Consider the following 18,869-nt stretch of genomic DNA (forward strand, 5'->3'; position numbering starts at 1 on the left):
ACGTTGGTGCTGAGATATAGTTCCAATGGCAACACAAAAGATCCTGTCTTGTAAGTATTATCTGAGCCTCTTGATAATCATACCTGGAAATCCAACCCAGCCTTCCAGCCTGTGTAGTAATATGTTACGATGAACGGTGTCAAAGGCTGCATTAGGGTCCAATGACCCTTGGACTGATGTTTTTCCTGAATCGGTATGAAGGCGTATGTCATTTAAACCCATAATGACAGATGTTTCAATGCTGTGATTAGCACGGAACAAATGACTTAAAGTCACTAAAATACTAATTTTAAAGGTCCACTGATCTCCTCTCAGTGAATGGAAGACCCCCATCGCTCTCTGAGGAGCTTCTCTAAATTACCTTCCATTAGATGTTTGGCCCAAACACCCCTTTCTCCTTAGCCAGCATAAGCCTGCATGACTCCCTCAGGGTGGAACGAACCCATTCTGACGTTCTCAGAGAATTCCTCTGTCTTGTTTGGACACTCCTTCCACCGGATTCTTCTGTGTTGTTAAAACACTCCTCTTTGAACAAACGCTTGCGTGCTCTCTCTCTCTCTCTATCTCACTGTCCCTTTCTCTCCCTCTTGGTCTCACGTCCACTTTCTAACACCCTGCAATTAGTGGCTGTACTCCCACCTTTGGAATGCGCAAGGGCAGCCCTCTCTGATTGCTTGGGAACGCAGCAGAGTGCTTTCCCATCATCCTCACCATCATCCCTTCACACGGAGCACCTGGAGAGAAACAGGCCACACTGAAAAGCAACAGAGACGAGAGAGAGAGAGAGAGAGATAAGAGATACGGCTACATCTCCACAGCTTTTTGTTTGTTTTCGTCGTTTTTGTTTGTTTCGTTTTGAAATGTCAGATCATGACCTGCAGTTCAGTGCAGTTTAGATTATCTCCCAGTTAGCGACAGTAACCGAGGAATGCACTTACACTTTCAGTGCGAGGAGATGCATTCTAATAAGGAGTACTCTTAAAAAGTTTTGACTCACTTATCTAGGACAGGGGGATGGGGAGAAAGGCTAAGAAAATAAAAGTTTTGTACAAAAGCGTCATTAAGAAGACATTCATGAAAGAGTTTGAACTAGACAGGAATGTATTAAGTGGGCAGAAGTAAGCATAGAGAAAAGCACTTGCCGGAGTCTTAAAAAGATAGAAGTGATGCTATTAATGTGCCTCAAGGGGCCTGATCTTATAGGAAGAGGTAGTGGTAGCATAAAAGCTCTCATTTCTGTGGGCTTTTGATGATGGATTATGCGGTATGAAATCATAACTTTGAAAATTCATAATTCTCCAACACTTTCTCTCTCCCTCAGCCTTGTTTCGTGGGAAGGGGAGGATTTGTTTTACTGAAACAAATCTAATTGTGAGTCTGGCCGCCCCAAAAAGCAATAAAATTAATTCCATAAAATTGTCTTTTGATTGCCAGCGCACACAGACAGAATTGCTGCTCTAGACAATTATCCAAGGAGCTGGCTTCTTTGTGATTCTCTGGAGGAGCCAAAATGGAGCAGCCATCCCAGTCGCAGCATGGTTGTATGGTAGTGCTGCCGTAAAGATCCATTGCACTTGTCACTGGACAAGAGAGTTAATCTCCTAATCTTCTTTGATACTGGGATCAACCTGATATGATGTTTATCCCTGTCATCATCCAACTCGACACTCACTGTCTTTCTTTAATCTGCATTATTTAATTAGTTAACAAGCAATGGCTTCTCATGATGCTAGAGGGAAAAAAGTTTAAATTAAAATGCGATTATAGACTGCACTGTATGTGTGTGTGTGTGTGTGTGTGTGTGTGTGTGTGTGTGTGTGTGTGTGTGTGTGTGTGTGTGTGTGTGTGTGTGTGTGTGTTTATTCCCACGGACGAGAGCAAGCCTATGGGACAGTGGCTAGGAAGAACCTCTTTGAGGTTAACTGTTGTTAGGGAGGTTCCAAAATTTCACTGGTCTGAGACGAGGAGACCTTTACAACAATGGCGAGGAAGAATGGGATGCCAATTCAGAGAGAGGCAGGATATTTGTTTTAAATCAGTAAGGGCAGGAGCTCTCCATAAAACCAAGACAGGCTAAAATGAAGAATGGCAGAATTTTAATATTATTTTTAATGCAAAAAAGGTGTTACATGTGTAAACTCCATTTCATGTAAACAACCAATTTTAATAGAAGATGGATGCGTACTGTGTAGGTAACAAAATATGTAAGGATTTAAATGCATGTAATTCTGAAGATGATTTAAAGTGCTCCTTCGCTATTCATTGAAATTTTACTGGGGAATTTTACAAGACGTTCACTGTTCTCTAAATGTTGTAATAACTGCATATAAAACCTGTAATAAACTATCAGGAGACAATGCATAAGAATGTGGGGTTACGTCATTTTCTGTGTTCCCAACTCTGTTGCCCACTGCTGTACAGCCGGTAGGAACGTTTTAAAATTGCAGGAGTATTAACGTACACTTTTAATGTATACCATCACCTATTGCTCTCTGGGTAATGTCCCGCCTTACATTTAACATAAGAAAGAATGCATTTTGTTCAAGATGGAGGTAGAGTAAACTAAGACACTCTGCTGAACAAGGAACTGCCAGTGGGCAACACCGTACAGAAACATAACTTCGTTTTGCTTACAACTGCAGCTTTCCCCAGATCTATAGGCTATTGCTAAAAATCTGAGGGTCTTTGCTGAGATTTCGCGCTTAACCTATAGAAATCGCGTTTGAACTCGCAGCTATTCATTTAAGCATAGTTCGCAATACAGGCACACGAGATGCTGTAGTCGTAGAAATTCCGCTACTTTTTCCTCCAGTCTTTCCTTCAGTGGGAAGCGTCAGATTCAGGAAACCTTTCTTCTCTCCTCCTACAGACATCACATCCGGGTCAGTTGGCTCCAACTCTGTGTGTGTATGTGTGTTGAGCAGCTCCACCAGATACAGTATCGCAGCTCTAGCCAGCTGCTGTGAATCCTTTGCTGACATGGATACTACTCCTGTCGTCCAGCGCTAGCTGCCTTGTTGGGCGAGTCGAAACAAGGGAAACTCACAGGACCGATAACTATCTGGATGGATAACCTGATGTAAGATTCATTGTTCAGCCATGTCCAAAACCCTGAAGAAGAAAAACCACTGGACTAACAGAGTCCACGAGATAGTTTTAGGCAGGGATCTGGAGGGAGAACTCGGGTTCGAGTTGAAGGGGGGCGCCGAAAACGCACTGTTCCCTTACATCGGAGAGGTACGACTGGGCAAGGCGGTCAACCAAAGCGGCAAACTTTCCCAAGACGAATTGCTGTTGGAGGTCAATGACACACCGGTGGCCGGATTAACCATCAGGGATGTGCTCGCCGTGGTCAGACATTCCAAAGACCCCGTCCGTCTCAAGTGTGTCAAACAAGGTGAGCTAATTGGATGGCGTAAATGCAGACGCCAACTACCAACGTGTCTATTGTGTACTAGTCAGTTGTTGATTTAAGTGTGGCATCTGCTGTTCATCGACACGTAGCCTACTGTATTAGCTGCCATTGTCTGAAATAAAAATGCTGTAACGGGATAGTCTCCTAATGTTAAACGCAGACCAAAGCGGAAACTTTCCTCCCGAAGTGTCCTCGTTGAGGTCCCGGGATAGTGTTTCTGTGGAGACGGAGATGCATCAAAGTTTCCTTGTGAAAAGTGTTCAATTTTGTTGCAACTCTGAAAAGTTGTATATTTTGTGCTCAAGTAACGGAATCAGGTTATTAGCTTAGAGGGATTGTTCCGTTTGAGAAGGTGTAATCGGATGCCGATTGCATAGACTTTAGGCGTTGGAACTGACTTCGTTATCTTTTAAAATGTCCCGTCATGTCCCGGGTTATGTTTTATAAATGTAGCTTATCCCCTGAGTGACAGCGCGAAACATGAGCCTGGAGGGCTGTGATGGACAAGTCATAAAGTGTGGGTGTGGCTGGCATTGGGCATCCAAACGATGAGATTATCAGGTCAAGTTTGTGTTTTTTATATGTCATTTGCGCACGCTTAGTTTTCGTCAGTCTAAAGATAGTTACAACGCGTCGCTGTTGTTCAGCGTCAGTTACTGACACAAAGCTTTGTTTGTCTTAATTTTAACCTATGTTTAGCCTTGAGACTTTGCCGTGAGTATAAGACCTCCCCATGGATTGCACTTTCGACTCACTCATTTTAGCCACAAACTGACATAATTAGAACTGACCATCAGACATCGGTCCAATAATTCCATTAGGGGAGCTGATGGGTTAATTTGACGCACGTGTTGGCACGCGAGGCAAAAGATGACCCCTGTCCTCAACCGAAGCATTCCTTCTTCAGTGTGAAAGAATATTTATGTTTCTTGAGAACTGTTAGATAACTGTCGGCGAAAAAGTTCAACCTCAGTGAAATGTTCACAACAAATCTGTGTAAGAGGTTCACACAAATCTGTTTAAGAGGATGTGCCTTAGACCCACATTCACCTTATCACTTTCGCAAGCCTTGTACAGAAGGCGATGACATTTGGAAGGCATATTGTCACTGGAGTGATGTCCCGAACTATTTTGAAATAGGAATATCTCCACTGTGGCTCAAAGGTCCTTCTTGAGTGGGTAAAAGCCCTGTGTTTGCTCTGTGTGGCGTGGAAGAGAAAAAGTCCCTGGAGGCGATATTTTCTCATAAATTTTAGAAGAACCCAATTTTCACTTTTCTCTCTGCAGTACTTTATTTCTGTTAAAATGTTTATGTGGGTCTCATTTCTGTCTCTCTCTCTCCCTCGCTTTCCTTTTCTCTTAAGTCACATGAGTTTGGGTTCTTTGTGTGCGAGTGTCTGTTTGTGTGTGTGGTCGCCTGGGCTCATGATTGAGTGTGCTCCCATAATCTGTCATTGCAAACACATCCATGCTGACTGGTTCCACACCTGTTGGGATAATGGAGTGGGGTGGGGGGATAATTGGCATAAAGTGAGCAGTGCACACCAAAGCAGTAGCACACCTGGGCGCCATTACTCCCACTGAAACCCCATTTGCCCCGGAGTCTCCGCCATTAAACAAACCACATGAAACATTCAGCACAGATGAAACTTCACCTCACAGCCCTTTCGCTTCTTCAAGATGAGCCGCCACTAAGCAGCCACAGAGAACTGATAGCTTTGTAGACTTCCAGGGGTCTGTAACATGGTAGAGACAATAGCCGGAATAAAAAGCTACTAGCCTGAATAAAAAAAACACGTTCTGAAAGACACACTTTCGTTAAGTGGCTGTGATCTAGCATGAAGTAGCATGTCACAGCGTGTCATAATGCCCGCTGTGTCCTCCCTCCCTCCCCTCCTCTCCCTCTGTCGCTTGTTCCCTCTCTCCCTCTCTCTCTCTCTTTCCCTCGCTCGGTCCTGTGGTGGGGTTGTGTGTCCCGCTCAGTGCCAGCCGCGCAGCAGGGAAGTTTCCCCTCGTGGCGGATTGCAGGATGCAACTGTTCGGGTTTGACCTTGATGCAGGTTCAGGAGTGGGGCAAAGCGTGTGTGTGGATGGGAGGTAGCTGTGTGTGTGTGTGTGTGTTTGTCTTTGTGATGTTTGTATGTGTGCGTGTGTGTTTGAACACGTTGACCTCAAAACAAAGCAAACATAGAACTGTGTGTGTGTGTGCGTGCTTGTGCATGTGATTGTGCATGTGTGTGTGTGTGTGTGTGTGTGTGAGTGTGTGTCTGTGTCTTTGTCTGTGTGTGTATGTGCATGTGTATGTCTGTGCACAAGCATCCCACAACAGGACAGCAGCAGGGCAGTATCCAGTTGCGTGGGCTGTGGAAAAAAAACACAGAAACCTGGAGCCGCTCCCCTCAGTCAGGTGCTCATATCCGGGGGAGAGCATCGCTCACAGAAGGCGCTTCTCTCTGGAGGCCTGCCGCCGTCACGACAGCACGGCTGTTGCTGAGCTGTTATTCTCTCTTTCTTTTTTCCCCCCACCTCCATCGCTGAGTTCTCCCATCTTTCTCTGTTTCCTCCTCCTGTTGGGAACGATTTCCTAAAAACTGTCGCCAGCTGCCAGAGGTGGTCGTCCCGCAGACCAATCAGCGGGAGCGCCGGTGAAAGCGCCGGTGATGAGATTGGCTCGCACGCCAAAGCCGCTTTAAACCCCGGCATCAGGGCTGTGCCTATAAACGCTGTTTTGGGGAGGTGATTTGTTTTGATAACCTTTAATCCGGTTCTTAAAGAGAACATAATATCATAGCCCCGGGCCTGATTAATGTGGCAGGAGGGGAAGGAGATTACATCACTGGGAGTGATAACCTCGCCGCCGCCACCGCCTCCGCCTCCGCCACGGCGTAATTGCAGTTTCAACCCCGGCCAGGTTGGAGGCTGTGCGGCTAAGCCACGGAGGCATGATTAAAGGACCTGATTGGCTAACACCCTCAGACCGAGGGGGGCATGTCGACTCAGTGGGTATCTTCTCTACAGACTGGCGTCCTCATTCCCCAGCTCTCCTGGTGTCCTCCTCTGGTGTAGCGAATGATTTTCATCACGATTTAATCCTGTCTCGGCTGGCTTGTTCGTGTTTGTTGTGGAGCGTGGGCCCAGCCGTACCTGGCATTTCACGCAGGGGGAAAGTTCTGCTTATCTGTAGAAGAACCTTTCGTGGTTCGTTTCCATTCAGAACACCGAAGGATGAAACCCCTTTGTAAACCTGTGGGTGGATTTAGACCTGTGGTTGTTCTTTTGGTTGGCTGAAGAAAAACCAAATGTAATATTACCAAGTTAAAGCCACTGTGCAATTGCCCCCCCACCCTCCTCCACCCCAAACCCCTGGAGTTTCCTAGCATTGAAGTCCCAGCTTGTCCTCCACAGTCACCCAATCTGGCTTCGTCTGATGCTCTGATGGTTTACGGCCAGCGAGTCTCAACCTTCGCGGCATGCTCCTGGCATACAGTCGGGTGCAGCCTGTGGGAATGCCTGCTTTGGGTGTCTGTAAACAGGTATGAGTGTCTGGCATACCTGGCTCGTGGGGTCAGCTCCAGCCAGTTGGAATCTACTGTGCTGGCCCAGGCGTGTAAAACATTAGTAACAGACACACTGATCACTGGTCCACATGTGAAATGTCCTCCAACTTCCCATAGTGCACTGAGGTGCATGCTGCGTCTAAGTGATTCATAATGAGGAACACATTTAACACGTTTAAATTTAGCATCTCTCTTTCTCACCCTCTCTCTCTTTCTCTCTCTCTCTTTCTCACCCTCTCTCTCGCTTCTCTAGGAGAAGTGAGAGGGTGATAAAAGCACGTGCTTCAAATAGCCGTTATTCTGTAGTCCACACACCTCCCTGAATGCTAATTTTCCTAGGGAACTGGCATTCAGCCCTGCCATTACATCCTTTTCTCTCTCTGTAATTAGGCCTACAGTGTGTTAACATTAATACAATCTACTAGGAGTGGGCGATATACCGGTTTGATAGTAAAAACCGGTATTGTGCCACGCCATGATATGGATTTGGCAATATCATGGATACCGCGATTTATTCATAATTCATAATTCATAAATTCGAATTTGGCATTCATGTTGTTTTGTTCCAAATTTCAACTGAGTGATACTACTACGTAGCTACATATTTTTTATTTTAATCTAACCTTTCTTGGTTCTTACGAAAAAAAGAATGTATGTTAATATGTTGACCTATTTTTATCAGCGGACGGCGCATGCATTTGTTACGCGCATGTAGTGCTAGCAACAAACAAGCGTGCAGGCAGCTGAAGTTAGTAGGCAGGCTACGTACTAATATATATATATATATATTATATATAGCTATATATCTATATTATAAGTGCATAAGTGAACAATCGAGGATGAGCGAACACGCAGAAAGTGATGTTGCTCAAGAGCAGGATGATGACGAATTGGTTAACAAGAAATCTCAAAATCTCCGACCTCGACCAAATAAGAATAATAGACAGGTGTGTCGCCGTGTTGTTTTAGCCAAAGGTTTAAGCACCAGCAACCTGTTAAATCACCATTCAATTGGCAGCTTGCACATTGTCTACTGGTTGTTTATCATATTTCATATCATCATTCTTAACCCACATAGCTTGAGATGAACTCGTGTTAATATGTGTGAATATGAACTCTTTCATACGAAGTTGCACAGGCACCCTGAGGGTTTCTACCTTTTCCCATTATAATTTTATGAGTTAAATCGAGGAGACTATAACATCAGCTAGATAACTAGCTATCATTTCATGCAAATGTAACTCTTCCATTTAAATCGTTTATGCTAAGGTTATTAACAGTTCCCTTAGCTAGCACAGCAATTCGACAACCATAACCAGGAAACACAACTTTAGCTGCAAAGTTTAATTTCTCAAAATCAGCTCACCATTAAAAAGTGTCTTGGGTTCAAAGTGATTACAACCACTTGTGTGATGTTAAATGGCTTCACATATATATAAACAATCCTAAGAGAAATAATGGGAAATCAACAGAGCAAAGGCTCACTCTAATATCAATGTAATGTTAGCGAATATTGCTCATGCTAATATTTAGTCTCCGCTCTTCGTCCAAAGCCAAATCGATTTGTGAGGTTCCAACATTTTTCAAAAGCAATTTGGCTTTGAATGTGAGTATTCGATCGAGTTATCTTCTGTCCCGTCGTTTGAAGCAAACCTGTTAGCTCCGGCATTGGTCTCCCATTATTTAACATTTCACGTTTCGATTGAAAGTCCAGTTTCAGGCTCTCGCGCACGCCCCCTTCATTGAGACACAGGTACTGTTTGCCTCCCCTCAGTGCTTTTTCACTGCTATGCGGGTTTATGTCAGATCAGCAAGACTAAATAGGTTCTACACATACGTGAAATACATTACCTATTCTATTAGAAAGGACTTATAATACAAGTGTCCACATATACTACAGTGGTGACAAACAACGAGAAAGCAAAAGGCTTGCGCTCAACCCAGTTAGTGAGGGATTGCACAATCTGAGATGAGGCGCTGCTCGTCGCTGCCTCACCTGGCATGTCTCCTCTCTGTTTGAACAGGACATGCGCAAATTCAGCGATTTTTGATTATAAAAATGCTTGAAATGATTGGAATCATACAGAAATTACATTTGTAGCACATATCAGTAGATACATATTTATTTTATCATTATTTGATTTTTACTTTTTATGATGACATATTTTGCCTTAACTAATGTCATTTAACTAAGAAGGGCTATTAAAATGTGATTCAGATTTTTTTCTCCCATATATCGTGATATCATATCGATATCGTCTGGACAGTGGAAAATATCGTGATATGAATTTTAGCTCATATCGCCCACCCCTACAATCTACTAGTATCTACGTTATTGCAGCATCATAAGAGCCTACAGTGTGTTAACATTAATAACATCCACTAGTATCTACGTTATTGCAGCATCATATGAGCAGGTCTTTTACGGAGCCAGTATGACATGATGAGGAGCATAAGGTGATGTGAGGGGCAGATAGTGGGGAAGGAGTGTGGGGGTTGGGACTGATGGGTCAGCAGGAATGGAGAGATGACTAACCCAGCACCCCAGAGTATATGGGGGGGGGGGGGGGGGGGGAGGTGCTTCACCCTGTCTAGACTTTATGTTTAGTATGCACTGGGATGGCTTCATGTCTTGCTTACTCTGTCACATTGTTAAATGAGCCTATGTGCAGGCAGGCACATACACACACACACACACACACACACACACATACACACACACACACACACACACACACACACACACACACACACACACACACACACACACACACACACACACACACACACACACACACACACACACACACACACACACACACACACACACACATCTGCTAACATCTTAACTTCTCTGTTTACACAAACCAACAAGGCCATCCATCACAATGTCTGGGCATCTCTGTGTGCGCAAACTCACACTCACACACACACACACACAAGCTCACACACCTGTGTATAACAAGCCTCAGGGTTCTGGCACTACAGTTGTAGCCATTGTAATGGGGTGTGTTCAGTCACCCATAACCCAAACACACACTCATACACAGAAGACACACCAGTGAATCCCCAAAGGTGAAAGCTTTCGCATCCTGCTGGCGTGGATACTTTTATTCCCTCCTCCTCTGCGACCTCCGCCGGTGACCTCTGGTCAAGTCGTCGCAGTCCCACACGTAGGAGATATCTTCACTCAAGGTGCCCCCTGCTCTTCTGTGTGTGTGTGAGAGTGTGAGTGTGAGACTGTGTGTCTTTGTTAAAAGCTATAAGGGATAGCAATGGAAGGACGCGCTCTCGGTAATGAAGCTGCCCGAGGGAGTGAAAGCTGACAGAGCGGCCGGGCAGGCTTTATAGACTGCTGTCTCCGTAGTCTAATCTCTCATTCTCTCTCTCTCTCTCTCTCTCTCTCTCTCTCTCTCTCTCTCTCTCTCTTTCACACTCTCATTGTGACGCAGATTAAAAATAACTTCCTGCAATCACTCTTGCCTTTTACAGTGCCTAACCCCCATCTTTCTCATCAAGATATGTGTCTACCGCTGTTACATACTCAGAGAAAGAGAACGGGAGACAGAGATTTTAAATAGATTTAATATATTTTTAAATGTAATTCATTAATAGATCTTTTTATTAATATTTATGTAGGAATTTATTTATTTATTTACAGAGATTGTACCCAGACATTGCATTGTTGTGTTTAGAATACGTTTGCTTTGGCAACATTGCTTTGACACATTCAGTAAAGCTGATTTGAACTGAATTGAATTGAATTGAATTGAATTGAATTGAGAGAAAGGGAGAGAGAGAGATAGCTGGCTTGCTGTGTGTCTGTGTAGTGCATGGTGAGTCTAGGTCACTCTGTACTGTGGACCCAACAGCTTGGTCAGAATGGGCAGCCTGTGATGGAGCATCTTTTTGTCAAGCAGGCATTTATCATGGGAGTATTATGGGATTGGGAGTAATGTGATGAATCGCTTTAGCACTCCAAAAGTGCAGGTACACTCACACACCCACACAATTGTGCACACACACATGTAGGCACATACACACTATGCATTTCTCTCACTCTCTCTCTCTCTCTCACACACACACACACACACACACACACACACACACACACACAAGCACAAGCACACACACAGACACACAGGAAAAATCGGACACACTGTCATGACACACATGTGAGAACTGTACATGGAAACACACTAAGACAAACACACACTCATGATGTTAACGTGTTAAAATTGAAGACAACACAATGCATAAGATATTCTCTACCAGTTCCACTCTGAAATACTCAGCAGTAGAACATTGTTCTCGTGTGGGCCGTCGTACCATGCGAGTTAGATTTGCCTCACCGTAATCTGGGCAGATAAATTAATTATCGAAACCTGCAGGATATTACTCAATGCTCTTCTAAAAAAAAAATGGACATAAAAAGATTTCCATGAGATTAAATTCTCTGTTCACATTTAAAAAAAAAAAAGATACGGCTTCCTTGTGCCATTAAAAAAGCAAAGACCTAAAGGCGGCTTTAGCCTTGGCTTCAATGCTTAAAATAATCTAATAATCCATAGCTCTGCCCGTTCGTCATGCATCCGGATTGCTCTGGATCTAGTGGGCACTTATTCCCTCTACCGCATAACAAGCAAGGCCAGTGCAATGATCATAACCACATTAGCCATAGCAGCGGTCCAACTCTGTCTGTGCTGTCCTGAACTGTCATTGGCTAGTTCACCTCAAGAGTTGCCAGGTGGATGATGAAATCGTGTCGCCCCTGTTTGAAACTCCACAGGCCGTTTTTTTTTCTTCTTCTTGTTCTTTTTCAATTTTTTTCTCTTTTTCTTTCGTGTTGCTTCCCAAGCAAATGCTCCAGACAGTGAGATCAATATCCATAAGTCTATCGGTCAGTCTGGGCCACGGAGGAATGATACTCAGCACTTGACCTGGACCGGCATGCATTAGGCTAGGTCCTACGGTTCACCATGTCATCTCTTCTCAGCTGACTACAAGACTGCCCGAGTGTCCTTGATCAAGGACATGGTGACAGAGGGAGAAATGACGGATTGAATATTTAGATCAAAGGCCTCGTATTTCGAAAAACGTCTTTTGTCAGGGCCGAGTCTGCCAAGTCGAGCAAAAGGAGTCTTCAAACAGTATAATTTGAGGGTTTATTTGATGTAATTGTAGCTCTCCCGAGCGGCATTTCTTTCCAGAAACGTCATGGACATTTTCCGAGGCTTGTTAAATCGCCTAATGCACGTCGCTTGCAAGAGTGAGAAATTGAACAGCTCCGATGTTGCATCTCGTCGTCACTAAATGAATTCTCTGAGGAATATCACGTGAAACTCATTCTAAGATAATCAAATATATCTCTCTCCAAACATTCAAGCCTAGTTTGAAACCCCCTTGAAACTCTTATAATTACTTGTATGATATGCCTCATGTAACCGTCCTATGCAGTAATAACTACAGATACGGTGGGTTGAGCTGTTAGTGCAGTCAGTGTGAGACACGGGACAGAGATACTCTAAGGACACTCTTATACGTCCCCTCAGCCCCGTGTCCTCTTGCTGAAGTGGAGCCTCCGCCCTCGCCTTAGACGTCAAAGATTGCGGACATATTGGTTTCCTCTGTTGTCGGGGTGTCCAGCTCCATGCCTGTCATCGTGTCATGACAGGCCATGACCGAGGAAGGACCCAGCCTCTTCCCTTTCCAGCGCAGATCAAAGCTATCAGTTGAGCCAGTCTGTGTCTGTGTGTGTGTCTCAGTGTGTCTATGTGCGTGAGGCAGGCAATGCCTGCTGTATGTAAATTACGTGTCTTCAAACACACACCATCAAAGCGCTGCTCTATCTAAACTAATCAACGCCTCCTCTGAGCGTCTCCGTCACCTACCCCTCCATCTGCTGCTGTAGACAGCTACGGATCAGATAGCGTGGCAGCGCCCAAAAATACCAACTGCTTTTGAGGAACCAGGATGGAAATTGGCAGTCCATGCATGTTTCCCACATCTCTCTCTCTCTCTCTCTCTCTCTCTCTCTCTCTCTCTCTCTCTGTCTCTGTCCATCTCTCGCTCCCTCTCTTAGAGTCTCACTGTAGCTAATCTTTTTAGATGATGCTTCTCCGCATCATTTTAAGATATTTCTTTAGAAAAAAAAAATAGATAACTGAACTGAACTCCAGCTTCAAAGGGCAGGAAAGAGAGATGAAGAGAGCGAGAGGGTGAGTGAGAGAGAGAGAGAGAGAGAGAGAGAGAGAGAAGCTGCTAGAAAAACCAGCTGAGAAATGTTTAAACTGGCTTGCCAAGTTTCTTGCTGAATCATTGAAAAGAAATGGCGTGCCATCAGTATGTGTCACATTGGCATGCGTCTGGCTGTTGGGGCTCTTCTCTGGAGGAGTTGCACTGGGGACAGTGGGAACAATGGGAGAAGGCTTGGGGACCGGGGCCATCTGTCAGACGGATCAGCCGGAGTCCTGGACCTGCTCCGGGCCTATGCATCCGCTCATTGGTTGGTTTATTGGCCTCCGTGCCTCCCTGCTGTATACTATATATACACACATTCTGTGCAGCTTGCTTGGTTTCACAATGCAGATCATTGCTTTAATGAGGTATCACATTTTGTCAGTATGCCAGACAAGCCACCATGCCAGACAGTTCATTAGTGCACTATGGATGTTGAATGACACACACACACACAGACGGAGACACATAAACACACACTCACACACCCATACACACACACACACACACACACACACACACACACACACACACAAACACAAACACACACACACACACACACACACACACTAACACACACACAAACAAGCATTCTTAAACACAGCAGAGTAACATAATAAAGATGTGCAGAGTGGTTTTGAAATCCCCTTAAGTGAAAAGGGGGGGATTTGATGGGCTTTGGGTGATATGGCGTGATGTATCGAAGAGAATGCAAAGACTGGCTGTGGAGACTGCAGTGTCTGTGGGGGAGAGTCGATCTCTGCTTGTTTGTTTGTTTTTCTGAAGGTGATTTCGGTGAAGGTGTGTAAGGGAAGTTGATTTAATGCTGCTCTTCGCTATGGGTCCCATAGATGCCTCTCTCTCTCTCCCACAACCAAATACGCACAGAGAAAAACACACTCACACACACACACACACACACACACACACATAGAAAAACACACATTCACACACACACACACACACTCAGAGAAAAACACACACTCACACACACACACACACACACACACACACACAGAAAACACACACTCACACACAGAAAAACACACACTCACACACACAGAAAAACACTCAGAGAGAGAGAGCGCACGAGAGAGAGAGAGAGAGAGAGAGAGATGCAAACGTGTTCAATGCGCTCCCACTTCCTCCTCTGTTCCCTGCGCTGACAGAGTATATCTTCACTTGGACTCTCCAGGAGATGCTATGGATCGTTTTTCTCCGGCTAGCCCGTTATCTGTCTGTCTATAGCGCTCAGAGTTATATAAAGTTTAAGTCTGTTTGCTGTAGCGGTGGCTCATCGTGCTTGAGGGCCTGACGTGCTCTGCATCTCTGACTCGGGCTAAATCAGGACTCTGAGTCGGTTACAGTAGAGCGGGGTGAGGGATCGCCTGCGGGGGAGGCTCGGCTGATTCAGAGATGTCCAAATGCATATCTGCCATGTTTTTCTCTCTTTTTCTCTCTCTCTTACTCTTTTTTTACGCACACTCACTCATACATACACACACACACACACACACACACACACACACACACACACACACGTGCACACACACACACACACACACACACATTTGGGTGAGAGGAGTGCATCCCAAATGAGTCCCTGGAGAGTGAGCGTCTGAGACATGTTGCCCAGGGCCTGAGAAAGAGAGGACGAGACGGACAAGTAGGACTGAGATGATGGAGAAGGGAAAGGGATAGAGGTGAGTGTGCTCTTGAGACAGAGAGAAATGGCTAGAAAGATTCATGGCCGGATGAGTGGATCGAGAGAGAGAGTCGACGAGAGGGCTCTCGAGCCGAAGCCTGACATATGCTTGAGAGAGACAGACACTATGCAGATTCGTGTCTGGCTGCCCGTTCCGGAAAGTTCTGCTGTGGTTCTGGTTGTACCGCGCGCACGCTCCGTCGTGGTGACATGCACGGCAGCTCTGTGGCCTGGTGTCTGTCTGGACCTCAGATGCGTCCCAGCACCCTCACTCCTCCCTGGGCTCTGTTTGAGCGGCGTTGCCAAAGCAAGACCAGGAGAGGCTGATTTTGGAGACGGATCAATCAGAACCACTGTTGATTCTCTCTCCTGGAATGGAGCTCATTATGGTGTTTGGTGTCCGGTGGGAAACTGTGGTTGACGGTGAACATCAGCCCTGTTCATTCTCCACACAGACACACATACACACAAACACACACACACGCACACACACACATACACTCATTATATTGATATAACGGAGGCAGTTGTTTATGGTAAAATTCATTCCAGCACCGTGTTTCTCTCTCACTCTACCTCCTTCTCTCTCTCTGTCACTCTCCCACACATGCCCATTTGGACATACTTGAACTTATTCCTTTTAATACTATACACCATCACACTCAAGGTCAGTCACATTGGTAGAGAAAGTCTTAAAGCCGCATTAATGTGTCACCTGTCCTGCGTCTGATGTTATTCTTAAGATCAGGAGCTTAGCGCCCCTGGAGGCAAAAGCTGGAAGGACATGATGCCTTTACCTTTGGAATAACACCCCCCCAATTTTGTGTGTGTATGTCTGTGTATGTGTGTGTGTGTGCGCATGTGTTGCGTAAGGTACGTAGCATTTCACGATGTTTGACGTGCTTGGAAGCCTATTATGAAACCATCCAGCGTTACTAATATCCCCAAAAGAGAGAAAGAGAGAGAGAGAGAGAGAGAGAGAGAGAGAGAGAAAGTGAAAACACTCTGAGAGCTCTTTGCTTTAGTGACATCAGCGGCTGAGTCTGGTGATGGAACTCGAGCAGGCTGTGCGCTTGGCAGACGTAACCACGGCGACAGAGGACACAAGAAGAGGCGCGAGCGGGAAAAGCGGTGGTAATAATCTCATTCGGCTTTCAAGTCCCTGTGAGGAGCACTCTTGAAGCAGCAAGACTCGGAGATTAGTTACACAATCCTCAACTTTCAACTTGGAGGGATGAGGACTCGAGAGAGGAAAGGAGAGAAAAAGAAAGAGACATGGAGAAGGAGAGAGAGAGAGGGAGAGAAAGAGACATGGAGAAGGAGAGAGAGAGAGGGAGAGAGAGGATGATGTCTTCAGTATGTGAGACAGAGAGAGAAAGGGATGACATTCTGAAGGAGAAAGGAGAAGGGAAAGAACGAGTGAGAAAGGGAAAGAGAGATTGTGAGAACGAAACACTGCCATAGATGGGAAGAACGAGATGAGAGATAAGATCTATGGAGAGACAGAGAGAGTATGGGACAGTGGAGGGAGATGAGGAGAAGTGAGTGAGAGTGAGTCAGCTGGAGAGAAAGAGGAGAGATGGAGCGATGGAGAGAAAGAGGAGAGATGGAGAGATGGAGCGAGGGATGGGCCACAGCAGGGCCACACATGGAGAACAGAAGGACGACAAGGGAGAGAAACAAAGGATAAGATCCAGGCCATGGGTCTGTCTGACCTCATCTGTGTGTGTGTGTGTTTGTGTGTGTGTGTGTGTGTGTGTGTGTGTGTGTTTGTGTTTGTATGTGTGTTAAAGAGAGAGAGAGAGAGAACCTGCTGTATGTGCATGTATGAGAGAGTTCATGTGTGTGTGTTTGTGTGTGTGTTAAAGAGAGAGAGAGAGAACCTGTATGTGCATGTATGAGAGAGTTCATGTGTGTGTGTGTGTGTGTGTGTGTGTGTGTGTGTGTGTGTGTGTGTGTGTGTGTGTTTGTGTGTGTGAGTGAGACAGCCTGTGTGTGTGAGTGAGAGATAGGGAGAGAGCCTGTGTGTGTGTGTGTGTGTGTGTGTGTGTGTGTGTGAGAGAGAGAGAGAGCCTGTGTGTACGTGTGTTCATTTGTTCCGTTGCTGAGCAGAAGGTAGGCAGTAATTAGCATGACTGTTTGGGTCGGCCCCGCTCCCCCTCCCTCCCTCTCAGTACACACAGCTTGGGGAGGGAGACGCCAAGTGTCACTATGTTTCCTTTTACAATTCAAAACCCCTTTCACCCCTCCACGCCTTATCCCTCTCCGCCTCTCTTTAATCTGCCTTTTATGCTCTTCCCTCTCTCCTCTCCTCCCTCCCTCTTATCTTCCCTCCCTCCATCTTTCTGTGAATTGCAGTCTACTGTTTCCTCATAATTGTGGTATGTGTCCTCCTCAAGGCATGCTGGGGTGGGACGGAGGGGGGCTCTGTTTACGAAGGCCGCACCACAAACTCACACTCTCCAGGCGGGTTGGTAATGGAGACCCCAGAGCCGGCAGGTCTGTGCTTTTCAGAAGTCTTTGGGCCACGCGCCCACTGCTCAGAGAGTGGAGCTGTTTATCTCTCAGTCTTAGCAACTCTCTCTGTGTCTGTCTGTCTGTCTGTCGGTCGGTCGGTCTGCCTCTCTCTTTCCATTTGTCTATCTCTGTGTTTCTTTCTCAACATTGTTGTTTGTTTCACTGGTTGTATGTCGGATGGTAGTTATTGGGCTGTGTAATGGATAATTTCTTTCTGGTGGTTGGTGAGACTTTTTCTTGAGATGTTTTTGTGCTCTTTTTTTCTTAAGGCACATTTATCCGTTTATTCATCCATCTATCAGTCTGTGCATTCGCTTATACGTATCCCATACTTTAAACCGCCACATATATGTACCCCATACTTTAGAACCTCCATGCCTGTGGTTGATTAGTTCTACCCCCCTCACACACACACAGTTGCTGACAAATAATGGACTCATCTCTACCTCCACCATTCTGTCTGAATGGTACATTCTTTCACTGGTCATGTGATCCCGTCCGCCTCTGGAATGCAGCACTGTGTGCCAAGCTCCCTGAGTCCTTATGCCATCCTTGTACCCACATACATTACCCAAGCGGTGTGTGTGTGTGTGTGTGTGTGTGTGTGTGTGTGTGTGTTTAAGGGGAAAGAAGTATTGTTCCCGACCTAAAAGGGATGTATAGTTATTCTAATGAGGCGTGGGAAATAGGAGCGCGGTGAAGAGCTTGCCACTCTTTCTTCTCCCCTCTATCGCTCTCCTTTGTTTTCCTTCTCTCCTTCTCTCCGTCTCTCCTTCTCTCTCCTCTCCGGTTTTACCTCCTTTTGTTTATCTCTCCGCCACGCTCACTTTCGTTTGGTTTTGTTCTCTTTAATCCTTCTTATTATGATCGCCACTGCACTTACTATGACCAGCACTGGCGCTCATATAGTGTTTCACGAGTTTCATTTTTTCTCCACCAATTTGTGGTCGGCGATATCATATACTTACTCTACACCAATCCACATGGAAACTGGTATGGATGTAGTCCCACATGTTTGATATGGAATAGAAGGTTTGTGTCCCTAGGTGTGCATTTCCCTCCTGCTAGCGCCCCCTGAAGTGGGGTAGGGACAAAGCACTTTTTGGGCTCAAAAACCATTTGGACTCACTAATTCTCATCTAATTTTTATGGCAAGCTGGCCTCTAGGAGGTTCATGACCCTAGCTTATTAGGATTCATTTGTGGAGTGGTGCCACCTAGTGGAAAATGGTCAAAGCAAATATCTTGTTCTTCACTAGCGAATATTTTGTGATGTTTAAACGTATGAAATTCTTTGGAAGCCTGCCAAATTCCAGGACATTTCATCTATAGGGGGGCTACAAAGGACACATTTCAATATCTTAAAGTAACACTATGGAGTTTCTGGAGCCGCCAGGTAGGGGGTTACTTTCTGCTGGACTATTCAGTAACTTATTTGC

The 18,869-nt window shown here is 45.5% G+C and overlaps 1 protein-coding gene across 8 annotated transcripts in view; it reads left to right on the top strand.

Annotated features, from left to right (window-relative positions):
* The first annotated feature begins 2,849 nt into the window (after positions 1 to 2,849).
* Positions 2,850 to 18,869, top strand: part of magi2a (membrane associated guanylate kinase, WW and PDZ domain containing 2a) — a 214,905-nt gene continuing 198,885 nt past the window's right edge. For all 8 annotated transcript variants that reach the window (XM_031583189.1, XM_031583194.1, XM_031583195.1 and 5 more), the window contains exon 1: positions 2,850 to 3,397. In XM_031583189.1, coding sequence (XP_031439049.1) covers positions 3,100 to 3,397 — 298 coding nt within the window. In that variant the 5' untranslated portion in view covers positions 2,850 to 3,099. The remainder of the gene's footprint in view (positions 3,398 to 18,869) is intronic.

Source organism: Clupea harengus, chromosome 16 (genome assembly GCF_900700415.2).
Source record: "Clupea harengus chromosome 16, Ch_v2.0.2, whole genome shotgun sequence".
NCBI classification, from domain to species: Eukaryota; Metazoa; Chordata; class Actinopteri; order Clupeiformes; family Clupeidae; genus Clupea; species Clupea harengus.